Genomic DNA, 27011 nt, shown 5'->3' with positions numbered 1-27011 from the left:
GTTATAAGTGGTATTTATAGGGGGAATGATTAGGGTTTCAATGGGTTGGGCTTTGGAAGTGTTTAGAAGGGGTTACACCTTGAAACTAGCCCACAAAACCCAACTATATGGGGCTAAATTTTACTGAATTGGGGCTGCCATATTTCTTTATTTTTTTATTTTTTTAAGACATTATAATGAGTAATTTTCTTAGTTAAGTTGTGTAATAATATGCAACAATGTTTCCCCTAACTTGTAACAAGGTGAAATATGAAATAAAACATGATTTAACTAGGTAAAAAGTGTAATGTACAAGTATGTAACATGTTTGTAAGTGACAAGTATATGTCACATATTAGATGATTAACCGTTGTATAAATAAGCATATTATTAGGGGTTTTTAGGTATCAACAATTTCAGGACAAGCATGGACATGCATCGTGAATAAGTATCGTATAAGTATGAATTACAAATAAGGATTCGACGTACAATGAATTCGAACGTATGAACATGTATGAATATGTAGATGGTGAATTTAAAGAAATACGAATTTTATTTATGATCCAAGTCACGGATTTACAATGATTACAAGGAAAGAACGATTACAAGAATACAAAGTTTCCAAAAATAGTTTTACAAACGATGGTTTCTAAATATTGAAAGTATGAAAACGCGGGGCGTTACACCGGTAGACCATCGATGTACTTCTCAATTGCCTTATCCAAAGGCGTGACCATGGTGAGATATAGCAGGTTCAGTTCCTCGTACTGATCTGTGTAGGCACGATGCTCTCCACTATCTTGCTTAAGATCGTGGAATTCATTCTCGAGTGCCCATTGTTCGTTGCGTGGGCAGAATTCTTTCATCAAAAGAGCCCTAAGCTCTTCCCACGTCTGAGCCATTGCCACGTCGGCACCTTTGTCTCTCATCACTCCGATCCACCACGTGAGTGCTCTCTTTTGGAATACACTTGATGTATTGTAAATACACCCTTTATTCATGTTCAGTTTTTGCGATTATTGATAGTTTTAGTTTCATTTTCATGTAGATTGTATATACTTTTAATATAATTGTGTTTTCCAGGTCTTTGTAGCTGAAAGTGTAGAAAACGAGTTAAAATTTGACAAGATGAAGTGTCGGATCGAGAAACGGAAGCTTGGAAGCTGAAACAGAACCGAAAACAACATCTGGAGATTCCTGGCGGGCCGCAAAGACACTTAAATGACTTGTTGATCGAATGCGAGTCGCGAGCCGCGTAGGTATCATCTTATATGGCTCGCGGACCGCAAGAACGAGATTTTGCTGCCGACTTCCGTAATTAAACAACGACTAGGGGTTTTAGAATTATAAAAACATCTCATTCGTAAACAGCCGTATCATTCACGAATTTTAGACATCTTGGAGGCGGATCAGAGGTGATTTGAATATTGTTGAAGCTTGTGAAGCCTAGGAATCATCAGGTAGGAGCTCAGGAGCACTCGGAAATGAAGAATTCAGGTTTAATCTTCCAGTCTTTCTTTTGTTTCATTTGTTTTTGATTGATTACTTGATGGATTATGTTCTAATCTTGAATCTTGTGATGTTTTTCATTATGATTGTTGGCTAAACACTTTAAACTACCTAGGCTAAGATGATTGTTTGACAAAGATTGGATTTTTATTCGTTATTATCGTGGTTTATGGATTTTCTTGAAAAGTAAAGAACTTTGGAACCTTTGATTTGGTGTATATGCGTATCTTGTTTTGATTTTCGATTATTTACTCGTTTCACATGAATCTTGATGAATGTCTTTCATAGAATAGGTTCGTGTTAATTATCTAATCTTCACGGGTTTGGGTAATTTTTGGATGAATTGGCCAATAACCTTAGAAACGGTAATTAAGAGATAATTAGAACTTGATATTCTACTAATCTTGTCGCTAAGAGGCTCGAGGTTGTTAATAGGTCTCGATTTGGTATATAGCTAGGATTAGGTTTTGAGAGAAATCGGTCTTAGTTCCCTAATCATATTCGTGTCTATTAAACCAAGTTAAAATCCATAGTTGCCTTAGACTTTCGCGCTGAGAGGTAGATTGTCATATTAAGGCACTTTAAAAGAAGTTAGAGGACTGAGAGGAATTCTAACCAACCAGTAGACGTAACAGCTCTGTAGAGTCTCACAAGTTTCTTCCTGAGAAGGATCGTGAGGTCTTAGTAGGGATTTCTTAGGGTTTAGCATAAAAAGATCTCGGTTCCATACCACGTTAATTTCGAATACAAATCCATTCCTAGTTAAATAGGATTCTAGCCTAGGTAGTCTTCATCATCACTGAGTTAAGTCCTCGTCTAAATTCACGTCTAGTTAATCTAGTTAATTTAGTTTAATTTTAATTGCAATTTTAGGATTTTTAGTAACCCCCCCCCAATCAAATAAACAATTAGTTAACTTCGTGTCAGTCATAGTCTAGATAGAGTCGTAGCGTAATTTAATTGAGTCTCGTGGGTTCGATATCCGGACTTACTTAGCTTTACTAGAGTCGATCGGTTCACTTGCCGGTTAGTAGTTTAGTCGAGTTTAGAGAGTCGATCGGTTCACTTAGCTTTACTTTAGGTTAATTTTAGTTGTTTTTATTAAACTACTTTTAGCACATCAACACTCGATGCAAACTCTACTTTGTGTTCATTTGGACACTGAACATGGCAGAAAGTGCTCTCGAAACTCTCAAACCATTGTAGGAGCCCAGTAGCTCCCTAAGACCAATTAAACTTGAGTGGTTTAGCCGAATTGATTTGTTTGAAGTTACACGGAGTAGGTAAATTATTGTTGTAGGCTTGGTATAGTTGGGTCATAAGGTTTAGGAGTACAGCAACCATCTGCTGAGCAATTAAAGCCGCCATTTTAGCGTCTTGAGTAGCGTTGCGACGAGGAGGCATTCTAAAAGAGAGAAAATTATAAGAGGAAATATTGAGATTAATAAAGGATAGTAAAAAAGAAACGTTTAAAATATCGACGGGACATAAGGATTGTGATCATTTGTTCGTACTTAAAACAAAAAAAACAAACGACATAGTGACTAATCAAAGTAAATGGGTCTTTATAACGTATCGCAAAGACATGCTTTAGCCTATAAGTGGACACTCACCCCAAGAGTTCCCAAGTAAGAGCAATGTTGTAGAAGGCGCTAGGCGCTAGTCGGGCGGTGAGGTACCGCCTAGGGATTAATCGGGATTAATCGGATTGCACTTTTTATGTATAATTTTACATTTTTTATATATATAGATAACTTTATACTTTTTATTAATAAATTTACAAGTTTAGGAGATAACTTTATACTTTTTATTAATAAATTTAAAAGTTTAGGAACCATATGTAAACTAGTGAAAGATGGAGGGGGTTAAATGTTAAAATACCTAAAATTAAATGTTAAAATAGATTTATAAGTAATATTTGGGCTGTAAAACAATGGGCCAGATTCAAAAATGGGTCAAATTTTGTGTTTAATGGGCTGTAAAACATGGACCGATTAGTCCGATTTTGACCGCCTGGGACCGATTTTGAGCGCCTAAGACCGATTTTGACCATATCTGCCTAATTGGACCGACTAACTAAAAAGCAGTCAGTAACTCACCGCCTAGCGCCTAGGCGCCGATTAATCGGCTGCCTAGGCCGATTTCTGCTACATTGGGTAAGAGTGACTGGTCCGATTGAGTGGATTTGTACGAATACTCTAGCCTTAGACAGAAAACTCAGGATACAGGCATCCACCCTTCCAGATTGCACATGTTCACATTATTAAAACCCAACAATTGACAAGATTTTGAAAACACCAAAGGCTTAAAAGGCCGATGATTTGTTTTAGGCATTTAAGAATGAATTATGCTTTGTTTTTGGTAATCACCTAAGGATAGGTGATTGTATTGTATTAAGAATCTAAACGCAAGCCAACTCGTGTTAGGGTCCTAGGAAGGTTATAGTCTAATTCCCTATAACCATGGCTCTGATACCAATATCTGTAACACCTCGATCGCGTAATACAACAAACCGCGGTGGAAACATCGGGGAGTCACGTTACAGGAAATTGTTTCACAACACATGGTACATAAGGTTTTGTTTTGTTGAATTAATAATTTACATTGTCTTTGAACATAAAACACAAATAAACACAACACTTGTCTTTAAGTTTTTAAGTAAACTAAGGCCCGAGTCCATCCTACATGTAGCATGCGTTCAAATCATCACACATTAGGACCAGAAACATATGTGAAAAGACGGTCAACATAAAACGCTGGTGAGTAACATAGGTTTTGTGTGTGTCAAATTCATGGCTTTGTATTCGTTATTGCAATACCTCGTCCGACTACGAGGGTCGACAAATGAAACCCTTGTATCAAAAGTGTTTGGTATTGCAATATGTTTAACCAACTATACAAGTTGGTATAAGTATGAAAATCTTGTAGCCATGAATCTTGACAACAACTTTTCTTTTGTAAAACTGTATAAGAAAACGATTTAAAAGAAATCATTGAATGGTTTATATCTTTATTTGAAAATCGTTCGTGTCTTGTCCAAAACCTTTTGTCCTTGTTGAAGTGATTTGGATAACGTTATGATATATAATACAATAAAAGCATTTATATATAGGAAGTACCAGCGGCGTATCCACCATGATTTTATCGTGTTACAACCGTCTCGTTATCTAAATTTCTTACCATAAACCAATCATCCGTGTCATAAACCATTCGTCCTTGTTATAAACCAATCGTCTGTGTTATAAACCAATCGTCCTTGTTTTGTATAAACAAATCGTCTGTGTTTTAATTGTGTAAACTGTGAACATTTTGGTGAATACATTCAAACTTGTGTTGACTTGTCTAGACCACCAAAGGGTCTCTTTAATATTCGACTAACACACTGTGAGTGCATATGTCTATTTCTTACGTCTATCACCTATCGTAGCTTAATCAGATGAGACAAGACTGGATATTACAAGATTATATGTGAATAAATATGATCAAGATAAAGGTTCTCAGGTTCGCACGGATGAAGCTTATCCAGGTTCGCACGAACCTGGAATGCGCATATCTAGGGTTTCAGGTTTGAGGCCATTCGTGCGCACTCACAAGTACATCCGAAGATAATCCTTGATCCGCACAAGGTCTAGATCTGCACCAGTTGATCCGTAGTTATGTTGTTCATTCGTAGTTATGTGCGTGTAGATAATTAAGGATGGACCTTGCCTATAAATAGGATGCTAGGTCTTGTTCATTTGCATATTTGGTTTGAGAGACGAAACTCTGCCAAATTGTTTTTGTGGTGCTGTACTTATAAATTAGTAATAGAAAACAACATTCAATTAGCTTCTTCTTGTCTGATCCACTCTCGTACTTGGATTCTGCACAAGATACGAGATCTATGCAGTCAACAGGGCGCCTACTTATGAATTCCAATGCGCTAAAGAATTCGGCAAGGGGACCCATTATCTCCTTTTCTTTTCCTTATAGTCATGGAAGTGTTGTCGTGTATCTTCTCTAAAGCTGAGGAAGCTGGATCTTCAAAGGAATTCAAACTCCTAACGGGGGCCCGATTCTTTCTCATCTTTTCTATGCCGATGATGCTTTAATCCTCGACGAGTGGAGTAGAGAAAATGTGGTATCTGTATCTCGTGTTCTTAGAGTCTTTTATATGTGTCCTGGCCTTAAGATTAATTTGAATAAATCAAACATTTTTGGGATCGGGGTGGAAAGGGGGGAAGAATCTATTATGGCGGAGGTCTTAGGCTGTAAAGGAGAAAAGGTATTGCTAACATACTTGGGAATAACAGTGGGTGCCAATATGAATCGAACAAATGACTGGAAACCTATCATAGAAATATTTGATAATAGGCTTTCTTCATGGAAAGCTAAAACTCTGTCGATAAGGGGAAGGCTTATCTTAATTAAGGCGGTTTCGGAAAGTATTCCAATCTATTTCGTATCCTTATACAAGGCGCCTATGGGGGTTATAGACGCCTTGGAAAGGAAAATGAAAAAAAAAAATCTTTAGGCGGGGTCTAGTGGTGTTAATAAGACCCATAGGGTGGCGTGGGACCGGGTGACTCTCCCTAAAAATTTAGGGTGGTTGGATATAAACAAACTTAAAGATGTCAATGAAGCGCTTTTGTCAAAATGAATTTAAAGATTTAAGGTCGAGGACCAAAGCCTGTGGAGGAGAGTGATTGAAGCATGTCACTTTATAGCGAGAGGGTGACAGTTTTTACCCCATAATCCTCTAATTACAGGCTTTTGGAAGAATATTATGAAACTGGGTAACAATTTGATGATAAATGGTATAAGTTTTCAGGATTTCATTAAAGGTAAGATTGGGAATGGGATGGATATTCGATTTTGGGTGGACTTATGGATGGGCAATATGGCGCTTAAAGATAAGTGGCCGAGACCTTTTGAGTTAGAAACAAATAAATTATGTAAAGTGGCGGATAGGTTGGGTCACGATGGCAACCGTTGGCATTGGTCTAAGAACCTGGAGGCTACCGAGGAATTGCTAGAGTAGCAGGAATGCCAGGATCTTGCAGCAAGGACTATGCTAACTGTTGATGCACGAATGTCTAAAGCCTACGTCTTAGTCTTAGTCAAGCTTGTATAGGGTCTAGGGGTCAGATATGTGAATTATGTATTGTACAGGGGCTATTTTGTAAGTTTTGTAATGATAAGTCCTGATTCCGCTCCTAATGACATTGTGTCATTTGGAGCGAAATCACAACTCAGTGATTCCGCCCGAAATGACACAATGTCATTTGGAGCGGAATCAGCCCCCTATATATAGTGTTTGTGTTTTCTCATTTTGTAACTGAATGTCGAATGTGTAGCCGAACTGCTGCCGAAATTTTCTGAGAAGTCTTAATAAGAAAACGTGTTTAAAGTGATCTGGTATCCGTTTCTACTCAATTTCTCTTTGATTCAAGCTGTTTATGTATTTCCGCTGCATAAACAGTGGTGTTTAGCTCTGATTGACTCATTCAATCGTCAATAACGATCCTACAATTGGTATCAGAGCCAGTTATGAGCTAGAATACCAGAATCAAAGCTTTTTCACTACATTTTTTGAATTTCTGGACATTGCCACGGACAAAATGGACTGAACTTTGGACATATTGTGTAAAATTGACAATTAACAAACCCTTGAGAATTTCAGCATAAAAAACAGCTTAAAAGTGGCTAAAAATGGCTCGAGACCTGATTTCGCTCGACTGTGTTTTTGGTTGATTTCGCTCCAAAAGTTCTAATTCCGCTCGAGCAGTAGAAGCGGAATCAGTGATTCCGCTCGTGGATTTTGATTTCGCTCGAGATTTAATCACTGATTTGGCTCCAAAGGTGATTCCGCTCGGAATTTACCTGTTGATTTCGCTCCAAAGTTTTCAAAACCTGATTTCACTCGATATTAAATGTTGATTTCGCACCAAAAGTCACTTTCTGATTTCGCTCCAGAGAGTAACTTTTGATTTCGCTCCAAACTTAAAATTGTGATTTCGCCTGAAAATTCATTTTAAGTGTAAAATCATGGTTTGAAGGTTTAAGTCCGTTTCGTTCGTGATATCGTGTTGGGAATTCAGTCTGTGTAGAAAGTTTGTCAGTAAAAGTAACCTGTTTGTCAAAAAGTTAAAATTTTTCAGAATTTGTCACCTAAAATGGAAAATCAAGATTTTTACAATCTTTTCGCGGGTAGTGGTATGACGGCTACACAAAGTCCGGCAAGCATTGTTCAAAATGTCAACATGGAGAATGAGCTAGGAACAATGCAGAAACCGCCAAAACTTATGAACTTGGACGAGTATGCCGGATGGTCAGGTCGTTTCAAGAATTGGGTACAAGCCAACCATTTTGAGTGTTGGATGAAGATAGAGAAAAGATATGTTCCACCTGTTGATGGAATGGGCTTAGAGAAAGGCATTGGAAGTTTGACTGAAACCGAACAGAATGATTTTAAGGCGGAGAAGAAGATGGTCAGTATTCTCCAACAGGCCATAAAAGAAGTTATTCTTGTGCTGTTACAACATGATGACAACTCGCAATCGATGTGGCAAGCATTAAAGTTGAAGTTCCAAGGCAGGGTCTCTATGATTAAAAGCAAGAAAGCCCTGATCAAGAAAGAGTTCGACATCTTTACCGGGATGAAGGGTGAAGCAACGAAGCAGTTGATTGAACGTTATTACCATCTTGTGGTAGAGATGAAAAGATTGGAGATCACAAAGACAAACGAAGAGTGGATCGACAAGTTGTCCGACGCATTACCTTATGATGAATGGGGGACATACTTGATGATGTTGAAGAATAACTCGGATTTCGTGAATTTGAATCTCACTTCATTTATCGAGAAGATAGAGGCTCATGAGTTGGAGTTGTTGAAGATAAAGAAGATGAATTCAGCGAACGTGCAACAAGATGTATCTCTTTACTACAAAGGAAGCACTCCTGCTGCAACAAATCAAAGTCCAAAGATACAGACGGGTTTTAGTGTTGATACAAATTCAAGTGCTTCTACAAACACTCCACAATCAAACAAGCCTTCACCGTTTGTGAACTATGATCCAAACTTCAAAGCTCAGGAGCAGTCTTCGCCTCAAAGCTCTACAAGTTCCGACAATCAGGCTTATGTTTCTGGGGTGCAATGCAACATCGCGGTGAATATTAAGAATGGAAATGATATTACTGAAACAGCCGTGAAACAACATATTGCTTTATTGGCTTCCGTTTTAGAGGCGTATGAAGGTTTAGTGGCGGGCAGGATCGGTAATCCGGATATGACAAAAGAGGATTACGACCAGATTGACCCGGAGGAGCTTGAATTGATTGATATAAAATGGTGCATGGCAAGCTTGGTTAGAAGGGCGCAACGCTTTATGGAGATCACAGTCAGAAACAGTCTCTCAGGTCCTGATCAAAAGCTAGGCTTCGACAAATCAAAAGTTACCTGCTTCAAGTGTAAAGAACGTGGCCATTTCAAGAGAGAATGCCCGAACCGTGAAGTGAACAACCATCAGAACCCGTTCACAAACGATTATTACAGGCAGGCGATCTATCATCGGCCTAACCAACAACCTGCTGTTCAGAGGCCGCAAATCGAAAACAAACCGGAGAAGGCCCTTATCGTGAATCAAGATGATGAAAGAGTAGTTGAAGGTTTCACTTGGGATAAATACATCCCTGGAAGCGATGCGCAGGCCATGATGGCAGAAATAGTTGAAGTACCGGAGATGGTGACTGAACCATAAATGATTGTTGAAGATGTTCCTGTTGAGAATGTGGTTGACATTGAAGAAATCGCTGCAGAAGTTTACTATTACCAGTCAGAACAGGAGGTATTGGCAAGTTCTATGAAATCAATAATGCCTCCTAAAGTGTTTGAATCCTTTGCAGGTTATTTCGAAGAACCGACGACTGGATCATGTCCAAGATACGAAGAAAAGAAAGAAGTTGTCGAGGAAATGATAGAAGTGTCAAAAGAGTTGACTGGAGAGACATTGAAAGACATCGCTGACAAAGCTCTCATGGGAAGGCTAAAAGAGGTAGACACAGAACTCGAGAAGTCAGAGTCTGTCAGTACCGTGTCAGTCAAACAGGAGTCAGGTCAGAAATCTGGAGTTCAAGAGGTCAAAGTGTCTGAGTCTGAGTTGAAAAATGTCGGTAAACCAAATGTGAAAATTGTTTGTGATGAACAGGTTGTTGAGAAAGTCGTTTCAATCCCTGAAACACCATGCCAAAAGTGTTTACAACCGTGCATGGAGTGTCTTGAGAAAGACACTAAGTTTCAAGAATTGAAACATCATGCAGATATGCTAAAATTTGACCTTGGACAAGTCAAAGAGGCTGATGATACTCTTGCCAGGTCAATTAAAATGATCCAAAAAGAGAGTGTTGAAACTGACAAAGCAACAAAATTGGCTAAAGCAACACTTTTTGATAAACAAATTGAGGTTAACTTTGATCTTGACACGATCGCTTCACTAAAGAAAGAGCTTGAATTAGCTAAAATTGAAAATGAGAGGATTGATAAAAAATTGATGAGTTATGTGACTTCATCCTATGTCCTTGAACAGATCGTTCCACAGCAGCCACATGCTGCTCCAGTCTTTAACAGCGTTCCACCCCCAATGTGGAATCATTATACACAGAAATATCCAGATGGGGTGGAAGCTGCTTCGAACCTCAAGTTGAGATCAATTGAGGATGATTTGCTTGAGAGCATTGATGTTACATTCTCTGCATCCGACACCGACAACGAATCACAGGTCATCAAAACCGTTGTCGATCAGGTGTTAGATGAAGAGAGTGATAACTCTGAGAAGTCTCAATCTGAAAAAGTTGTTTCTGAGTCTGAAGATGAGTGTAATTTCTTGGATCGGTTTATACCGAAATCAGACAAGAGTGCGAATGATGATCCGATTATGGTGGTCTACACTATGATGGGAACTGACAAACTTTACTCTGATTTCGAGTATTCTCTTCAGAATGTGAAGATTGAGAATGTTGAGAAAGTTTTCAAGTTGGTTGAAATGAACATCGATGATGTCAACAACAAAGAATTCTTTTCAAAACCTAAAAAATCTTTTGTTACATCACGTCCTACCAGTTCGGGAAAGAAATAATGGGAAGGTAAGGGTAATAACAAGAAAAACAACTTCAAAAACAAAGGGATTGGTTTTGAGAAAATGATGGCTAAACAGGTGGTTAAGCCAAAAGAGAAAATGAACGATATCTTTGTTGTTGGACCGAGTGTAGATGATGAAAAAGACTACATTTTTAGTCAGCCGTGGACGATTTCAATGCAGCCAAAAAGTTGAAAGAGGAGACAGTCAAATCAACTTTTGTCGAATATGACAAAAGAGTCTGTTATCGCTGTAATGAAATCGGGCACATGGAAAAACAATGCAAGAAAGTGTTTGAAAAACCCATTTTCGTAAAACCTGTTGTGCAAAAACCTTGACCAAAGTCACCAGTTGATACAAAAGGTAAGAAACCAATGGTTTCCCTGATCCGCATCCTAAAGAGAGGTGAATCTTTGAAGTCCGAGGATAAGCCAAAATCGACCTTCGAGATTGGCGAATCTTCCAAGGCACACAAGACTTCAAAAATTTATCAAAAGACAAAAATTTTTTAAAACCAATCATGGGTTGCGAAGTCGAAACCATCTGTCGAGGTGAAAAAGATGGAAAATGCTTTAAAAAATGAAACAAAGGTTTTGAAAGATGATGTTGTCAAATTTGAATTTGAACTTGACAAATTTCTTGCAGAGTTTCCCCTGATTAACAACAAAGTAAAACCAATTTTGAAAGATGATGTTCTAAATGTCACTTTTAACTTTCCTAAAAATGATGAGAAGTGTGATGTAGTGTTTGGCACTGTTTCTGAGGTCAAAAAGTCATGGGCGTCATTGTTTGAATAAGTTGATTTGATGTTCGCAGGGGCTGCCCAGGTCTGTTCTTTCGAAGTGGATCATGGACAGTGGTGCATCAAGACATATGACAGGGATGCTAGCACTACTTTACGACGTCAAATCAATAAATGGAAGTTATGTGGGCTTTGCCGGAAATCAAGGCAATAGAATTGTTGGACAGGGAACATTGACGAATGGTGTTATCTCATTTGAGAAAGTGAACTATATCGTAAAGTTGGAAAACAACTTACTTAGCATTTCTCAAATATGTGATAAATCTTTCAGTGTACATTTCACAAAAAATGAGTGTGTGGTTTTAAAACCGGGGTTTAAAATCCCTGATAAGATGGTGTTATTGCGCGCTCCACGGGAGAACGACCTGTATATTCTTGATATGAGCGTTGCAACACCAACAACTCATCAAAAACAATGTTTTGTGTCAAAATCAAAGGCAACGAAAAAAGAAACAATTATGTGGCATCGAAAGATGGGCCACATTCATATTTGTAAAATGAATTTTCTAGTGCACAATGATTTGGTAGAAGGTGTAAACTTAAAGAATTTTCACTTGTCTGATGATTGTGTAGCTTGTAAAAAAGGGAAGCAGACTCAGAAGTCACACCCACCGAAGATACTTAATTCGATCAGGTTACCTCTTGAGAGATTACACATGGATCTCTTCGGGCCTGTCAACGTAAAGAGCATCAGTGGAGACTTGTACTGCTTGGTGGTGACTGATGACTTTACAAGATTCTCGTGGGTCGTGTGCTTGGAAAGAAAGGATCAGACTTTTCAGTCGTTGATGGTGTTGTTCAAGAAGATGGAAACTGCGTATAAGCTGCCGATCCGAAGAATTCGTAGTGACAACGGAACGGAATTCAAAAACAAAAAAATGTACGAGTTTTGCAATGAAAAGGGAATTCTTCATGAATTCAGTGCGCCATACACACCACAACAGAACGGCGTTGCTGAAAGAAAGAATCGGACTCTAATAGAGACAACTCGAACAATGTTAGCCGATTCCAAACTACCGATCTTCTTCTGGAGCGAAGCAGTGGCTGCAGCTTGCTACACATTGAATCATGTACTCACCGTCAAAAAGTACAAAAAGACATGCTTTGAGCTGCTGCACTGATATAAGCCGAATCTTGAGTTTCTGGAGCCATTTGGGTCTCCGTGTACGTTTATTGATGAGAATGGAAAATTTGGTGCTAAATCAAACGAGGGTTTCTTTGTAGGTTACGCAAGCCCGCTGAAGAGGTGTTTGTACCGTGCCTGGGGAAAGTGATACAAGTTCAGCATGTGGATTGTCAGAAGCACACTCCATCACCACAACTTCCCGGACAAAGATTCCTGTTCGATTATGACAAGCTCTGGGAATCGTTTCATCTACCAGTCCAGCCGAGTGACGAGGAACTAGCACTTCTGTACCAGTATCAGCAATCTATGTCACAGGAGCAAGTGCCTAGACCGCTAGTGGTTTCTCAACCCACCGAGGGTACTCACAATGATGAAGCCGGACCAAGTGGAACAGCTCACGAACCACCAGAGGAACCAGCTCCATCATTTGACGATTCTGACGACTCAGAGGCGGAACCCGCTCCGACCTTTGACGAGGAACCAAATGTTACTTCGACAGAAGCTGAGGATCAAACCGTTGATCTTGATATATCGAACTTGCAATCGGAAGTGAACGTGCCTGACACCATTATGCCTCGGACTGTGTCTCACCATCCGTCAGAGCAAATAATTGGTGACCTGCAAAGTGGTGTTAAAACCAGAGACTAAATCAACCGAGCTCTTACACGTTTTTATTCTTCTGTTGCTCATTTGCAAGAAGAATTCTCGTTAAAGTGTTTTATTTCGCAGATCGAGCCCAGAACTTATAAAGAGGCATTGAATGAGGATAGCTGGGTAAATGCGATGCAGGAAGAGCTGCAACAATTTGAAAAGCTGGGTGTTTGGAGACTTGTCGATCTGCCACAGAATCAAAAGTTGATTAAAACAAAGTGGGTTTTCAAGTGCAAAAGGGATGACAGAGGAGTCGTGGTGAGAAACAAAGCACGACTAGTGGTACAAGGCTTTAGTCAGCAAGAAGGCATCGACTACGACGAAGTTTACGCGCCTATTGCAAGACTCGAGGCAATCCGGATCTGTCTGGCGTTTGCGTCATGGAAAGACTTTATAAAGTGTACCAGGTGGACGTCAAATCTGCCTTCCTATACGGAAAGATTAAAGAAGAGGTGTATGTGGGACAACCACCGGGGTTCACAGATCCACTGCACAAAAACAAGGTCTATCTGCTGGACAAGGCGCTCTACGGACTACACCAGGCCCCGAGAGCCTGGTACGAGACGCTCTCCCAATATCTGTTGGCCAACGGGTTCACCAGAGGGACAGTGGATAGCACGTTGTTCACAAAGGAAGTGGCAGGCCGTTTGTTGATCGTGCAAATCTACGTTGACGATATCATTTTCGGTTCCACCAACGACGAGCTTAATGCAGAAAAAGTTTGAGATGAGTTCGATGGGGGAGATGAAGTTCTTCCTCGGGCTGCAGGTGGAGCAAATGCCCGACGGAATCTTCATTCACCAAACAAAATACGTGAAGGACGTGCTTGACAAGTTCGACATGGCTGAATACAGTCCTGCAGCAACCCCCCTTGCACAGAATCACGGGATTTGTCCTAACGAAAGTGGAGTGAAAGTAGACGAGACACTGTACCGATCAATCATTGGATCTTTGATGTATCTCACTGCTTCAAGACCGGACATCATGTACCCGACATGTCTCTGCGCCAGATATCAGTCGAGCCCGAAGCAGTCACACCTGACAATTGTCAAATGTATCTTACGGTATTTGAAAGGCTGCCCAAGCATCGGCTTGTGGTATCCTCGCTCGGGTGACTTCTCCCTATCAGGTTTCGCTGATTCTGACTTTGGAAGCTGCAAGCAGAATGCAAAGTCCACCACTGCTGGGTGTCAGTTCTTCGGAACTCGACTCGTTACCTGGCAGTGCAAGAAACAAACCGCAGTGGCGCTTTCTACGGGTGAGGCTGAATACGTTTCAGCCTCCAACTGTTGCTCACAGATCCTATGGATCTAATAGCAAATGCGCGACTTCGGTTTGCAGTTCTTGGATACGCTGATTTATGTGGACAACGAAGCAACTATTAACATCACTAAAAACCCGGTTCACCATTCTAAAACGAAACATATCGAAATCCGTCACCACTTCATCCGTGATTGTCACGAGAAGAAGTTAATTCGGATTGATCACATACACACCGATGATCTGAAAGCTGATTTTTATGCAAAACCCTTTGACAAAAAGAGATTTGATTATCTTCTAAAATTGAATGGGATGAAAAATCTGCAATCTGGGAGGGTAGTAGAATGTGAAGCCGAGGAGGGCAGCGATCAGATGTGAACCATGTCGTGTTGTCAACTTTCTGTATAGTTTGTTTTCTGTTTTTCGATAAAAACAAAAACACAAAAATATGTTTTTCTTTTTAGGGGGAGAAATTTGCAGAAAATACAAAAACATGATAAAATCATAAAAATCCAAAAACATTAGAAAACCTAAAAAAGAGTTTGTGTATAATAGGGGAAATGATAGTACATCAGCTAGACAGACACAGTACGCTAAAGAAATGTAACGGTTAAAATGGTTTAAGCAGTCTCGCTAAAGATGTGCCGATAGGTTTTTACAAAATTAGTAGATCAGTTTGGGATATAAACCTAAAATTTACTTGCTTTTACGTGGGGAACACCTCCAGGATATATGGGTGACCCTTGAAATCTCGTTTGAAAGGTCCCTCTTTCTGAGATACTAGGTCTTTATGCTTAGTGATATCTGGGGTATTATCCCGGGACTTCTGCTGTATGGAAATACTGACCTAGTCCCCGGATAATGCTTTGCGCATATGCTTTACTTGTAAAGCCTCCCCTCAGCATAAAAAATAATTAAACATTGAAAAATGATAATCATGTGCTGTTGTAATGAAGATCCCCAAAGGGGACCCACCAAAAGTCGAAGCCGTCATCTCTCTGCGTATACGGAAGTATCGACCTGAGCTCTCACGGCCATCGCAATTCACCCCATTACAGATATCATCTAGGTATACTCACCTGTAAGACTGAATAGTGGGATCTGGATACGGGAGTATATACTGGGGTGGGACACATGTAAAGGTTTAAGTCTTAAAACATTAATTCTGTATCCCGAATAGATTGAAAGTTCTGTGAAAATTTAAGAGGATCAGTATATCGGCAATCTACGTGAACTGTTTAAAGCTGATAATGAAATTAAGCTTAACGGTGCTTGTGTTTGTTCGGAAGCTGATATGATCCCCTAACACGCTCACAAAAATATTATGTGTACATATTTCAGTTTATCCTGTTAAAAAATCCAAAAAGATTCTATTTGTTCATCTTATTTTCGACAACCGACGTTGGGAATCAGACGAACAAAGCCTTGTGCAGATCATGTCTGTTTGATGTGGTTTGGGTAAGCAGGAGATATTAAACTGTGACTGGTACATGTTTGAAGTTTGAAAATGCGTTTGAAAGTTTGAAAGTTCATTAATTTGAACTGTTTTTCAGATCGAAAAGTCAGCGTACTTCATAATCCGGTCAACCAAGGTCATTAATTTGGATTTGGTAGACTGAGCAGTTGACCAAGGTCATTAAGTTAGACTTGGTTAACTGGGTGTGTCGGTGAACAATCGAAAAAGTTAAAAATTCAAAAGGTTTGAAAATTATGTTCTAATTCCGCTCCTAATTGCACTAAAAGTTGATTTCGCTCATAACTGCTTCTTGACTAATTCCGCTCGTAGCTTCAAAGCTGATTTCGCTTGAGAGTCACATTGGCCATTTCGAGCGGAATCAGCCCACCTATAAAAGGGTTGTTGATTCCGCTCCTAAGTCACTTTTCTTGATTCCGCCCAAACAGTTTCTCTCTCCGGCGATTAGAGCGAAACCCCAAACCTTCGTGTTCTAAACGAATTGCTGCCCAAATTTAGTCAGATCTTGTGATTGTTGTTAACAATATCAGTTAGTAAACATGGGCAAGGTAGATTGTGACCCGATTTGACCTAGAACTACTTGTTTTCATATCTGTCGGTATTGTTGATGATCATAACATAGATTTAGGGTCCTAAACTGTTAAATCAGAACAAGAATTTGAACATGTGTTGTCGGAATGTGATGGGTGTCATGATTTGAGTCTTGATTGTTACACATTTAGGGTAATTGCATGTTTTGATGATGAACTGTTATTAGAATCCTAGATCTAGGGTCTGTTTGTGGTCAATAATGAAATCAAAACATAACCCCTATGTCGGAATTCTCAGATTAACATGTTAAACATTTCAATTTCATGATCTGATGGTTTTTGAAAGTTTTATTTTGATTTCGCCTGAAATTGTAAATGAATGTTAATTCCGCCCCAAAACTGAGATGGTGATTCCACTCCTATGAGTAACATCTGATTTCTCTTCTAAGTGAACAATCTGATTCCGCTCCTATGTGTACCTTGTGATTCCGCTCCTACATCAGTTTGTGATTTCGCTCAATGTGTATCATGTTGATTTCGCCTGAAATGCTTAATCATTTCATTTGATTTCACTTGTAATTGTTTTGATGTTGAAATTATTCTAAGTATTGATTCAGTTTGTGATTTGATGATTTACAAGGTTCAAGTGTGATATTTGATCCACTTCACAACAGTTGTTGTGACTTGGATGTGAAGAAAAATACAGAATTGGCAAAATTCAGCAATATTCTGGAGTTCATGGGTCGAGTACCAATTCAAAAAGCTTTAACCGATCAACGTCCATTATACAAGTCACACATTAAGCGTTTCTGGAAGCATTCAAAGTATGATGAAGCAAACAAAGCAATTCATTCAATTGTGAAGGTGCATAATGAAAAGAAGGAAATTGTTGTTACTGAGACACTCATTCGTGAGGTTGTGAATTTTCCGGACGATGAAAACTCGCCAACAAAATTTCCAGAATGAATGGTCAAGGGTTGTATGCTCAGGATGGGATATGTGGGTGCACTAAATGTTGGAAATTATTTGAAGTCAAAATTTCAGAAACCTTACAAGTTTATTGTTTATTGTGTTTTAATGTCACTTAGTCATACCAAGGGAGGGTACGATGCAATGCGTGATTACCAGATGAACATGGTCACTGTATTAGTTCTGAACAAGAAATACAACTTCTCGCATATTGTTTTTCATTATATGGTCGAGAATATCACAACGAAGAGTCGGACTTGGACTTATCCAAGATTCGTGCATATGTTGATTGATCATGCATATCCTGATATTGAACGAGATTTGAAGAATGATTTGTTAATTCAGTAACACATGAGCAACAATTCACTGAAACAGCTTGCAAGATATCATCCAAACCATCCTGAACCGAAGAAAGTAGCAGCATTCTTCGGATATATCAAAGATGTGAATTACGTTGATCTTGATCCAGTCGATCATCAGAACTAGAGAAATGAAGAAGAAATGAAGGAAGCAGCTTATGCTGATGAGCTAAAGGCTCTTGAAGAGTTTAAACCACACGCAATGACTGGTTTGTCAAAGAACCGAGAAAGAGAGGCAAAAAGGTTACCCCTAAATCACAGGAGGGTGAGGGGTCATCATCACAGTCAAAGAAAAAGCAAAAGAAAGTGGCAAAGACGTTGTTGATTGATGAACTTGAGGTTGAGGAACAGGTTGTAAATGTGGAAGAAGATCCATATGCAGATATTGATCAAGTGATGTTGAATGTTGATGATTTAGTGTCTGAGCAAGCAGCTAATGTAGAAGCTGAAAAAGAGAAAGTTATTGATGATGTCGAAGGTGATGATGTTGATAAAAGCACTACAAGCTCTTCGAGTTCTTAGGAAGATGAAGTAGATGAAACTGAACGTTTAAGAAGAATTCAGGAAGCGACAGAGAAAGAGAAACAGTTGAAGAAGAGGAAGAGACAGGAGAAAGATGATGCTGCTTATGTCCCATCACCTGAACACGTTTCTGAATCTCAATCACCTTTGAGTGGTAAAAAGAAAGCAGGAGCAAGAAAAAGAATTGTATCTCCAAAGATAAAGAAAGTTACTAAAAAGATTACAAAACCGAAGATTGTTCTGAAGAATAAATCGGCCAAACAACCAAGTAAACCACCAACACCACCACCACCTGATCCTACACCACATCAATCACCAATACAATCACCACCCCATCAAACACTTCCACGACAACCTTCACCTCCAAAACAACAAACTCCACCCAGACAACCTTCACCATTACATCTTTCACCACTACATATCTCACCACCACACCAACAAACTTTATTCACATCCCAAGAAATATTTCAAGCACCACCACTCACTCAATTCAACTAACTCCTGGTTCTTCTGGCCACAAGGGTCTTCCTGTTCCTCCGGATAATCTTGAAGATATTGGAGATTTTGGTTTTGCAAATGATGAACAAGCAAAGAAGTTAGAAAAGAAGATGGATGATGTGTTGAATGAAAACAAAAGATTAGCAGCTGAATGTAAGAGAGTGGGTGATCATGAAAAGATTCTTGAGATGCGAGTAAAGAAGTTGGAGATTGAAAACAAGTCTTTGTTGAAAAAGATTGACACGGATCAGACAGAGATTGATTTCTTGAAAGTGCGAGTGGCTGAACTAGAAGAGGAAAAGGATCGCAGAGATGAACAAAATAAATATTTCGAGATGAAGAACAAAGAGCTTGAAGCTGCAAAGGCGTTGAAAGAACATGAGTTCTACATGTTGAACAAAGTTGTTGAAAACATGCTCGGAAAGTCGATAGAACAAAGATTCGAGGAGATTGCAGTTGAAGAAGTTAGAGATAAACGTCAAGCAGATATTGAAGCTCAGATGAAAGACAAAGGCAAAGGTGTTGAAAGCAGTGTGGTAGTAGTTGAAAGATCAATCGTTCCTTCTTCAGTTATTGAGAAACCTATTCCTATATCTTCAGTACCAGCAATCTTTGATGAAGATGATGAGGATGATGATGAGGAAGGAGGTGATGACGAAGAAGACGACGATGATGAAAAAGTCTTCTCTGCTAGCAGTCATGTTTCTGATAATGACGACGACGATAATCAGGGTGGTATGGGAATCAAAATGACTAAAGCGTCAAGTGAAAGAAATGTTGATGATTACCTGAATAACAGTGTGATTGAAGAGACAGGGGGAGCTGAAGGAAAGGGGGAGTCTAGTGATGCTCAAAATGTTGAACATGTTGAAAAGTTAGTTTTGAGATTGGAAACTTATAGGGAAGATGGTGAACACTTTCATACGTATACATTGGAAAAGATTAAAGAAATGACACGTATGGTGGATCCTGACTTCAAGTTTGATTTTGAAGATGAATTAAATGCGTTTGACATCAACCATCGGCGTGATTATGAATACAGTTATGTGGAAGATGCTGATTTGTATGACAGAGTTGAGGTCGAAGATTGTACTGATGACGAGAGTGAAAATGAAGATACTTCTCAGTTACCAACATTGATGGAGTTCTTTACTGAAGAGAATAGAGACGAGTTGAGAAGGAAAGTGGCTGAGATCTTGAAAGACAAAAACTTTGATGGCACCACAAAAGATCCCCTGAAAGAAGAACGTATGAAATGGTTCAAGGAAAGCAATGAACGTAAATTCAAACATCCTTTGAAGTATTATCAGAGAGACATGAGTATTTCTTTGGGGGATATCATTAGTTGGGGTTTTCTGCCTCAAGTTAATGCGTATGCGATCAGGAGAGAATGTGGTGTTCAATATTTTGAAAGATTACATGATATTATGTCCCTTCCATGGTGGGCTGTGGATGAGTTATCAAAAGTTAGAACCTTGGGGTATCCTGTCAGGAAGAATGATATAACAATGTGGGGTCTGATAAAGTTTGAAGCTTTGAAAGAGTTCAAACACTGGAAGCCGCATTACCCGAAAAGAGTTAAAAGGGTAGTTCCAGTGACAGGAGTTGAAGAAACGATTCTGAATGTGAAAAAGCCGAGAACGATGAAAACTATACCAGTGCCACCAATGGAGCAGGAGTTCTACAAAGGCTTCTTGGACTGGGTATACATTTGCATTACTACTGAGATTGTTATTACGTACAGAGCAGGGAATGAGATAAGGGAGATACATGTTTACGACCCGATGTGGTTAGTGAACTGCTCAGCGAAAGATATTGAATGTTTATTCATTAACAAGATCCACTATCAGGCTGAAGATAAAGAGAAAGCGATGCAGTTTCAAAAAGTTGTAACTGTTTGCTTTCAGAAAGGCATAAATTCTGAAAGTAAATGGAAATCTAACTGGTGGTCACTCGAGGAGAAAGTAAAGAGGAAAGCTGAACGTGAACGTAGGAAGCTTGAAGAAAATAGAGGAAAGTGGATGAACATACAAGCTGAGGAAGAGAAGAAAAGGAAGAAAGAAAATGACAAGCTGAGGAATATGCTGAGGAAGAAGCCTAAAGCAAGAGAAGAAAGGTATAGAGCAATCTGAAGACCCGAAGACAAGACTGAAGACTCCGGCTGTATCCAAGGGGGAGTTTGTTGATGCACGAATGTCTAAAGCCTACGTCTTAGTCTTAGTCAAGCTTGTATAGGGTCTAGGGGGTCAGATATGTGAATTATGTATTGTATAGGGGTTGTTTTCTAAGTTTTGTAATGTTAAGTCCTGATTCCGCTCCTAATGACATCGTGTCATTTGTAGCGAAATCACAACTTAGTGATTCCGCCCGAAATGACACAATGTCATTTGGAGCGGAATCAGCCCCCTATATACAGTGTTTGTGTTTTCTCATTTTGTAACTGAATGTCGAATGTGTAGCCGAACTACTGCCGAAATTTTCTGAGAAGTCTTAATGAGAAAACGTGTTTAAAGTGATATGCTATCTGTTTCTACTCAATTTCTCTTTGATTCAAGCTGTTTATGTATTTCCGCTGCATAAACACTGGTGTTTAGCTCTGATTGACTCATTCGATCATCAATAACGATCCTACACTAACTGGGTCGAAAGACTGTTGGGTTTGGTTGGGATACGAGTCAGGAGGTTTTTCTGTTAGTTCGGGTAAAAATTTACGGGTAAAAGATAAGGGGGGGGGTCTTGGGACTTTTAACGTTTAAGTGGTGCAGGTGGGTCCCGCTCAAGTGTAACATCATGGCTTGGAGGGCGAACTTGTGTAACACCTAGCAAAATCACGTCCAATGATGTATTGACACGTGTAATAAACCCTAATGAAGTCAAACATTGAATTTAAGGGACTAATTTTTTGAAAAATCGAAAACTTTGATTATGAAAGGACTGGAAGTGTTAACATACCTAAAATAAGTTTCTAAATAACCTCTTACGATGATTATATTCACAAATGAGCCACTTGTCAATCGAGTGTAGCCGTTTGCGTAATTAATTAGAAGTTTGCGCAATGAAGGGTTAAAAGCGTCAACATGTAAATTCTTACCTCTGAGTGACCTTTTAACAAACCGGGAGCTTCATGATATTTTATTATACTCTCGGGAATGCCAAATAATGGCCGTCTAAGGTCTTTATGCCTATAAGTAAAGTTACGCGCAACTTTGAAAGTTAGAGGGACTAAAAGTGTCAAAATGTTTAATTATACCTCTGAATGACCTTTTAGCGAACCTGAAGCATCGTAATGTTCAAGAATACCTAATATGGATTAGATGAGGCTTCAATGCTATTAAATGATGAGATGCGCAAGTTTGCGCAATAGAGGGACCTAAAGCGTCAACTTTTGAATCTACGCCTTTCGGTGACCATTTAAGCGAATGAGGGTGTAGTAATATTTAAGTATATGCTCTGGAATTCCCATTATGGGCCATGGAAGGCTTGGATATCATTAAACGACATTTCACGCTACTTTGCGCAATTAAAGGACTATTTGCATCAAACTACAAAAGTATGTCGATTCTTATGGTAACGGACCTTCCGTAATATGACCATGAGTTAAGCGTACCCTATTTATCCTTTACATAGCTTAGATATAGGCTTAGAAATGTTCGGTTCGCAAAAATAAACTTTTACGTCATGCAGGGACTAAAAGTGTCAAAAAGTGCACAAGTTTGTATTTTCGCGCATATCTTGCATTCTGAATATATCCGGACACCCAAAAATTTATTTAAGCCCTAAAATACTTTTTTTTGTGTATGGATTTATAAAATTCCATTCGTCGCGTAGTTTGGATTGTTTTTCGCGTCCGTTCGTGTTTCGTCGTAATTAGACGAACAGCGTGACCGTACGGCCAAACAAACCAACATCCGGCATGTTTTTGAGCATGTTTTATGTCCCTTATGTTTAGGCATTATTGTAAAGCCTTGAAAATAGCTTAACGGGCCTTAAACGTGCCAACATGACCTTAAAAGCTAACAGGGACCAAATCTGCCATTTCTGAAACTTGGTTTTCTAATCAGACATTCAGGCGGGGCGCGTAAGCCCTCTTAAACTCTTACGCGGGCTGTGTGAGTTCATCAGAGTTGTAAAACTGGTTTTTCAAACCAGCAGTTGGGTTTCCTTGAGTTGCAAATGGTTAAGTATACTATGGGCTATTTTTGATGCCCATGGTTTACTAAAACAAGGGGTAAGAGGTGCACGGTCCAGATCAAAGCTCGTTTATCGATGAACGATCTTAACGGTTCTGAAAAACCTATAAATACCCCACCTCATTTCCTTCAAACTCACACTTGATTTCTGATTTCTCTAAGTTGGAGACCTTGCTCTTCATACCTGAGAATTTAGGATCAAAACCTCCTTGCTAGGACCCTTTGTAAGTGTTCCTTTCGTGCTTAGTTTAAATTTTTAGCGTTTATAGCCGAAAAGTCAAGCGTTTCGATAAACGCTTTGACTTTTAAAAGTTGGAGCCATTGTTCGTAACGAACATGGCTACGTGACCATAATTAGGTAGGTGTTAAACCCTCAAAAGGGCACCTCCTAATTACCATGTTTACTTAGTTAAATTGTCGGGTCAAATGAAAGTCAAACGGGTTAGTTTTAAATAAATTCATAACTATTAATATAAAAACCATGAGATCAGTTTTCTCACTTTAATAACTTGGTAAATATTAGTTGAACATGCCTAACCATGATTCAACCCGACAATTCTAAGCATAGGCTCGGTTCGGAACCGAAAGTCGCAAAAGTTGACTTTTGCTTTGACTTTCAGTTCTGACCCGATTTAGCTTAGTTTAGATATGCCTTAGGATTTCTTTAGGACCATGTTATAGGTTGGTGTAACCCTCTGAGGTTATACAACTTGGATCCTTAGTTATCCTATTCATTGCATGTTTCCGTTATATGCTTAAATGTTGACCATTATGCCCTTTTGACCCTAAAACGAGAATTTTGAAAATGTGAGAAGACAATAATCTTTATTACTGAATTATAAATTTGTCCCTAAAATTTGACATCAGTTTGAGGTCTAGATTAGGAGTTATGCTCATTAGCGTAAATGAAAAGCTTTTTATTAATTAAACTGCATAATTAGCGTATATCCTATCTAAACCCAATTTTTGATACCAAACTTTTTACCTACTGATATAAAATAATATTTTGGAGATTTTTATTTATTTTTAGGCTGAGCATAACATAGGGTTCTAAGCTTGATTCGGTAGTTGTCGGTTTTGCCCTTTTGAGCTATAAAATGAGTTTTACAAATCCATTTGATATCAAACCTTTTCTACTGATTTAATATGATAAATAGAATATTTTAAGCCTTCTAGAATAATAAAAATACCAGCTTTTCTTATAAAACCCCGAAATCGCTTAAAACCGTCTTTTTACGCGTTTTAAACGCATAGTATGTATTAAAACCATTATTTATATATAAGACTTGATACCTACTGATATTTTAAGTAAATTTATATATTTTGACAGTTGTCACACCCCTAAAATCCACATGCGGAGTACCACCTCTTGGGGGTGCGACTGACCAGGATCCAGCCACCAATTATACTAAGCAATTTAATTAATAACATAAGTAATACTCACCAACCACAAGGTTAGCAAATATCATAGTCAAAGTTCAAAAGTTTTTAAGTTCAAATAGTAGTAAGTAGCGGAAGCATAGACAAAGCAGTTTTTGAACAAAATTCACAGTTCAAGTTTATTTAGAACCCAACACAGGGGTTAGACGACCGCTACACATCCCCAAGAAGCAAGCTCCTGAGTCACTGGGTACCTGCAAAGCATGCAGTAGGGTATCAACAAAAATGTTGGCGAGTCCACGAGTTGTCCAGTTTTTAATTACCAAAAACTTGTTTCACCAGTTAATTTATCCGTTTATACATGCCATGGGGAGCTACCCCATAAGTAAGCGACTAAACTGTTTTCCCAATACCGAATACTAGGTTACCGTACGTTTCCGCAGTGCCCCGTTTGTCAATGTTCTATCATCATTGACGGTTTGCCAAGGTACATTAGTTCACGACCGATCCTCTACAGGCACGGTGTGAGGCTGGTAAGACCTAAATAGCGCTATCAACTAATAACCCGTTCGCCTGGCCCCGGCGACTAATCAGTATTAAGTAGTAGGGACTTGAGTGATAGAGTTTCGTTTAGTGTTGCTCGTTGCATTCCGTATAAACAGTAATTAACTAAGAGTCCCACACAAGGGGAGAAAATAGGTTTGTATCCCTCACAAGGGATAGCGTTGTTTTAAGTTCTGTTTTCCCAAACCACCGGGAACGCATGCTTTAATAGTTGTGAACTCACCTTGAGTTGCTCGGCGAAATAGTTTACTTGGTTAAGCAAGCTGGTCACCACGTCCTAACATGGTTGCCAGTTTGGGTCAGGCTCGGATACAGTTAAGTCACGTAGGTTTTACACATACTAACACATAACATGCATATTACACAACATACACACCGATAGTTCATACGCTAAGTTATTGGGCCTGATCTAACAGACAGTTAAACAGTAACAATTATCACATAGTCCAGTTACACGGACAGCCCAAACAAAACACATTATGGCCCAATAACCAAGGTGGATAGCCCAGTCAAGACAAGGTGGTCTCGACTCAAGAATACACAGTCTCGAGTCGCATCCAAGGGTCTCGAGTAGTGCTGGCATGAGTCGCAACCTCAGAAGTCTCGAGTCCAGTTTCGAATGGGGAGTATGAGATCTTGGGTCGAGACCTTGTTGGTCTTGAGTCCCTGAAGTCTTGTCTCAAGTTGGGACTCAATGATCTCGAGTCGCAATCACCGCGGTCTCGAGTTGTAACTTAGAGGTCTCGAGTCGAAACCAGAGGTCTCAACTCGTTTGTCTGCTGATTCAGGCACACCTGCAAACACTTGTACTAACCAATAGAATTCCATTTTTGTGACTTGGTGTACTTATCCAATTAAATCGCACCAACATGTTTTCTTGTCTAAACCTTAATCAAAACAGATCAAGCAATAAGTTTTTCAAATATTTTCATGACATTCATGTTGTTCTTTATTAGGGTTTTCATCATAAATATGTTCATACGGTTCATCATGAGATTCATCCAAATAGACACCATTCTTCTTGTTCAAAGCATATGCATACACCCTCAATCTACAATACATATCATGCTACTTGGTCAACAAGAATCATGTAAACATTTTGATATGTGTAAAATGCAACATATAAATTACATCAAATGAGGCCTAAAACAAACCTTTTTTAAGTACTAATGTTGGAAAAAGAGTGTTTTTGTCTTCCTTTTGTATTTTCAGGATGAAATGAGCTCAAATACACAAAAGAAGCAAAAAGACAGCTAATTCTAGCATAAATACAAGAAAAGGAACAAAAGTAGATTGCCCGAACCCTCAACGGCATCCTCCCAAGTAAAGAAGAGAAAACAGAAGACTGAACACGCCCCGTGCTCAGCCAGCACGGGGCCGTGCCCAAGAAGCAGCAGAAAAGACAAACATGTAGAAGCTTCTATTGCCCACCACGGGGCCGTGTCCAGTGAGCACGGGGGCGTGGCGAAAGTACAGCAGGTGCATTAATTGTAATTGCGAATTACAATTAATGAAGAGAGAGAGTGTGTCAGACGGGCACGGGGGCGTGTCCAGCGGACACGGGGCCGTGCCTAGCCTTCTGTTCAGCCTATAAATAGGAGTGCTTGGTTTCATTCCAACTCATCCCTTGGCACACCACCTCTCTCACACTTCATCCACCACCCACCACCACCAAAACACCATCATCCACCACCATCATCCATTGTCCATCGTAGAGTGTGTGAGTCGTCTCGGGATCCAAGATTGATAGTAAGAGTTCTTGACAATCAAGGCCATGTTTGCCTAAGTCTCTTACATCACTTGGTGAAGACAAGTGTTTAGTATAATACTTTTTATTTTTAATCTTTTGCACTTTTTATTTGGTTTTGTATTAATGACTTTAATAACTAGTTACTTATGTTGAAGGTGATCTTTCCTTATCGTTTGTCCGTGGTGTCTTGGCATTATTTTACTGTCTATATAAAATAAAAGATTTTCACCATTCATATCTCCACGGTCTATATGGAGGTATGTTGGCTACCTGGTCGGGGGTTAAGGGAACGGTTTGGTAAGGGTCTTGCCCTTGTTCAGCGTTTAGAGGTCCTG

At 39.3% G+C, this 27011-nt stretch overlaps 1 protein-coding gene across 1 annotated transcript; it reads left to right on the top strand.

Annotated features, from left to right (window-relative positions):
• The first annotated feature begins 17914 nt into the window (after positions 1-17914).
• LOC110900502 (RNA-binding protein 33-like) lies at positions 17915-18792 on the top strand. Its single transcript, XM_022147390.1, has 3 exons — positions 17915-18007; positions 18124-18231; positions 18295-18792. The coding sequence occupies exons 1-3, from the start codon at positions 17915-17917 to the stop codon at positions 18790-18792; spliced, it is 699 nt and encodes a 232-aa protein (XP_022003082.1).
• The last annotated feature ends 8219 nt before the right edge of the window (positions 18793-27011 follow it).

This window comes from Helianthus annuus, chromosome 13 (genome assembly GCF_002127325.2).
Source record: "Helianthus annuus cultivar XRQ/B chromosome 13, HanXRQr2.0-SUNRISE, whole genome shotgun sequence".
In the NCBI taxonomy this organism is placed as follows: Eukaryota; Viridiplantae; Streptophyta; class Magnoliopsida; order Asterales; family Asteraceae; genus Helianthus; species Helianthus annuus.
This window is presented reverse-complemented; position numbering and strand designations above follow the sequence as displayed.

Excerpts from the sequence above, each read along its gene's own strand:
- LOC110900502 (XM_022147390.1), top strand. The coding sequence starts at position 17,915 with ATGAAGGAAGCAGCTTATGCTGATGAGCTAAAGGCTCTTGAAGAGTTT. Across the intron at positions 18,008-18,123 it reads CAAAGAACCGAGAAAGAGAG|GTTGTAAATGTGGAAGAAGA; the intron begins GCAAAAAGGTTA and ends GTTGAGGAACAG. Across the intron at positions 18,232-18,294 it reads TAGAAGCTGAAAAAGAGAAA|GAAGATGAAGTAGATGAAAC; the intron begins GTTATTGATGAT and ends TCGAGTTCTTAG.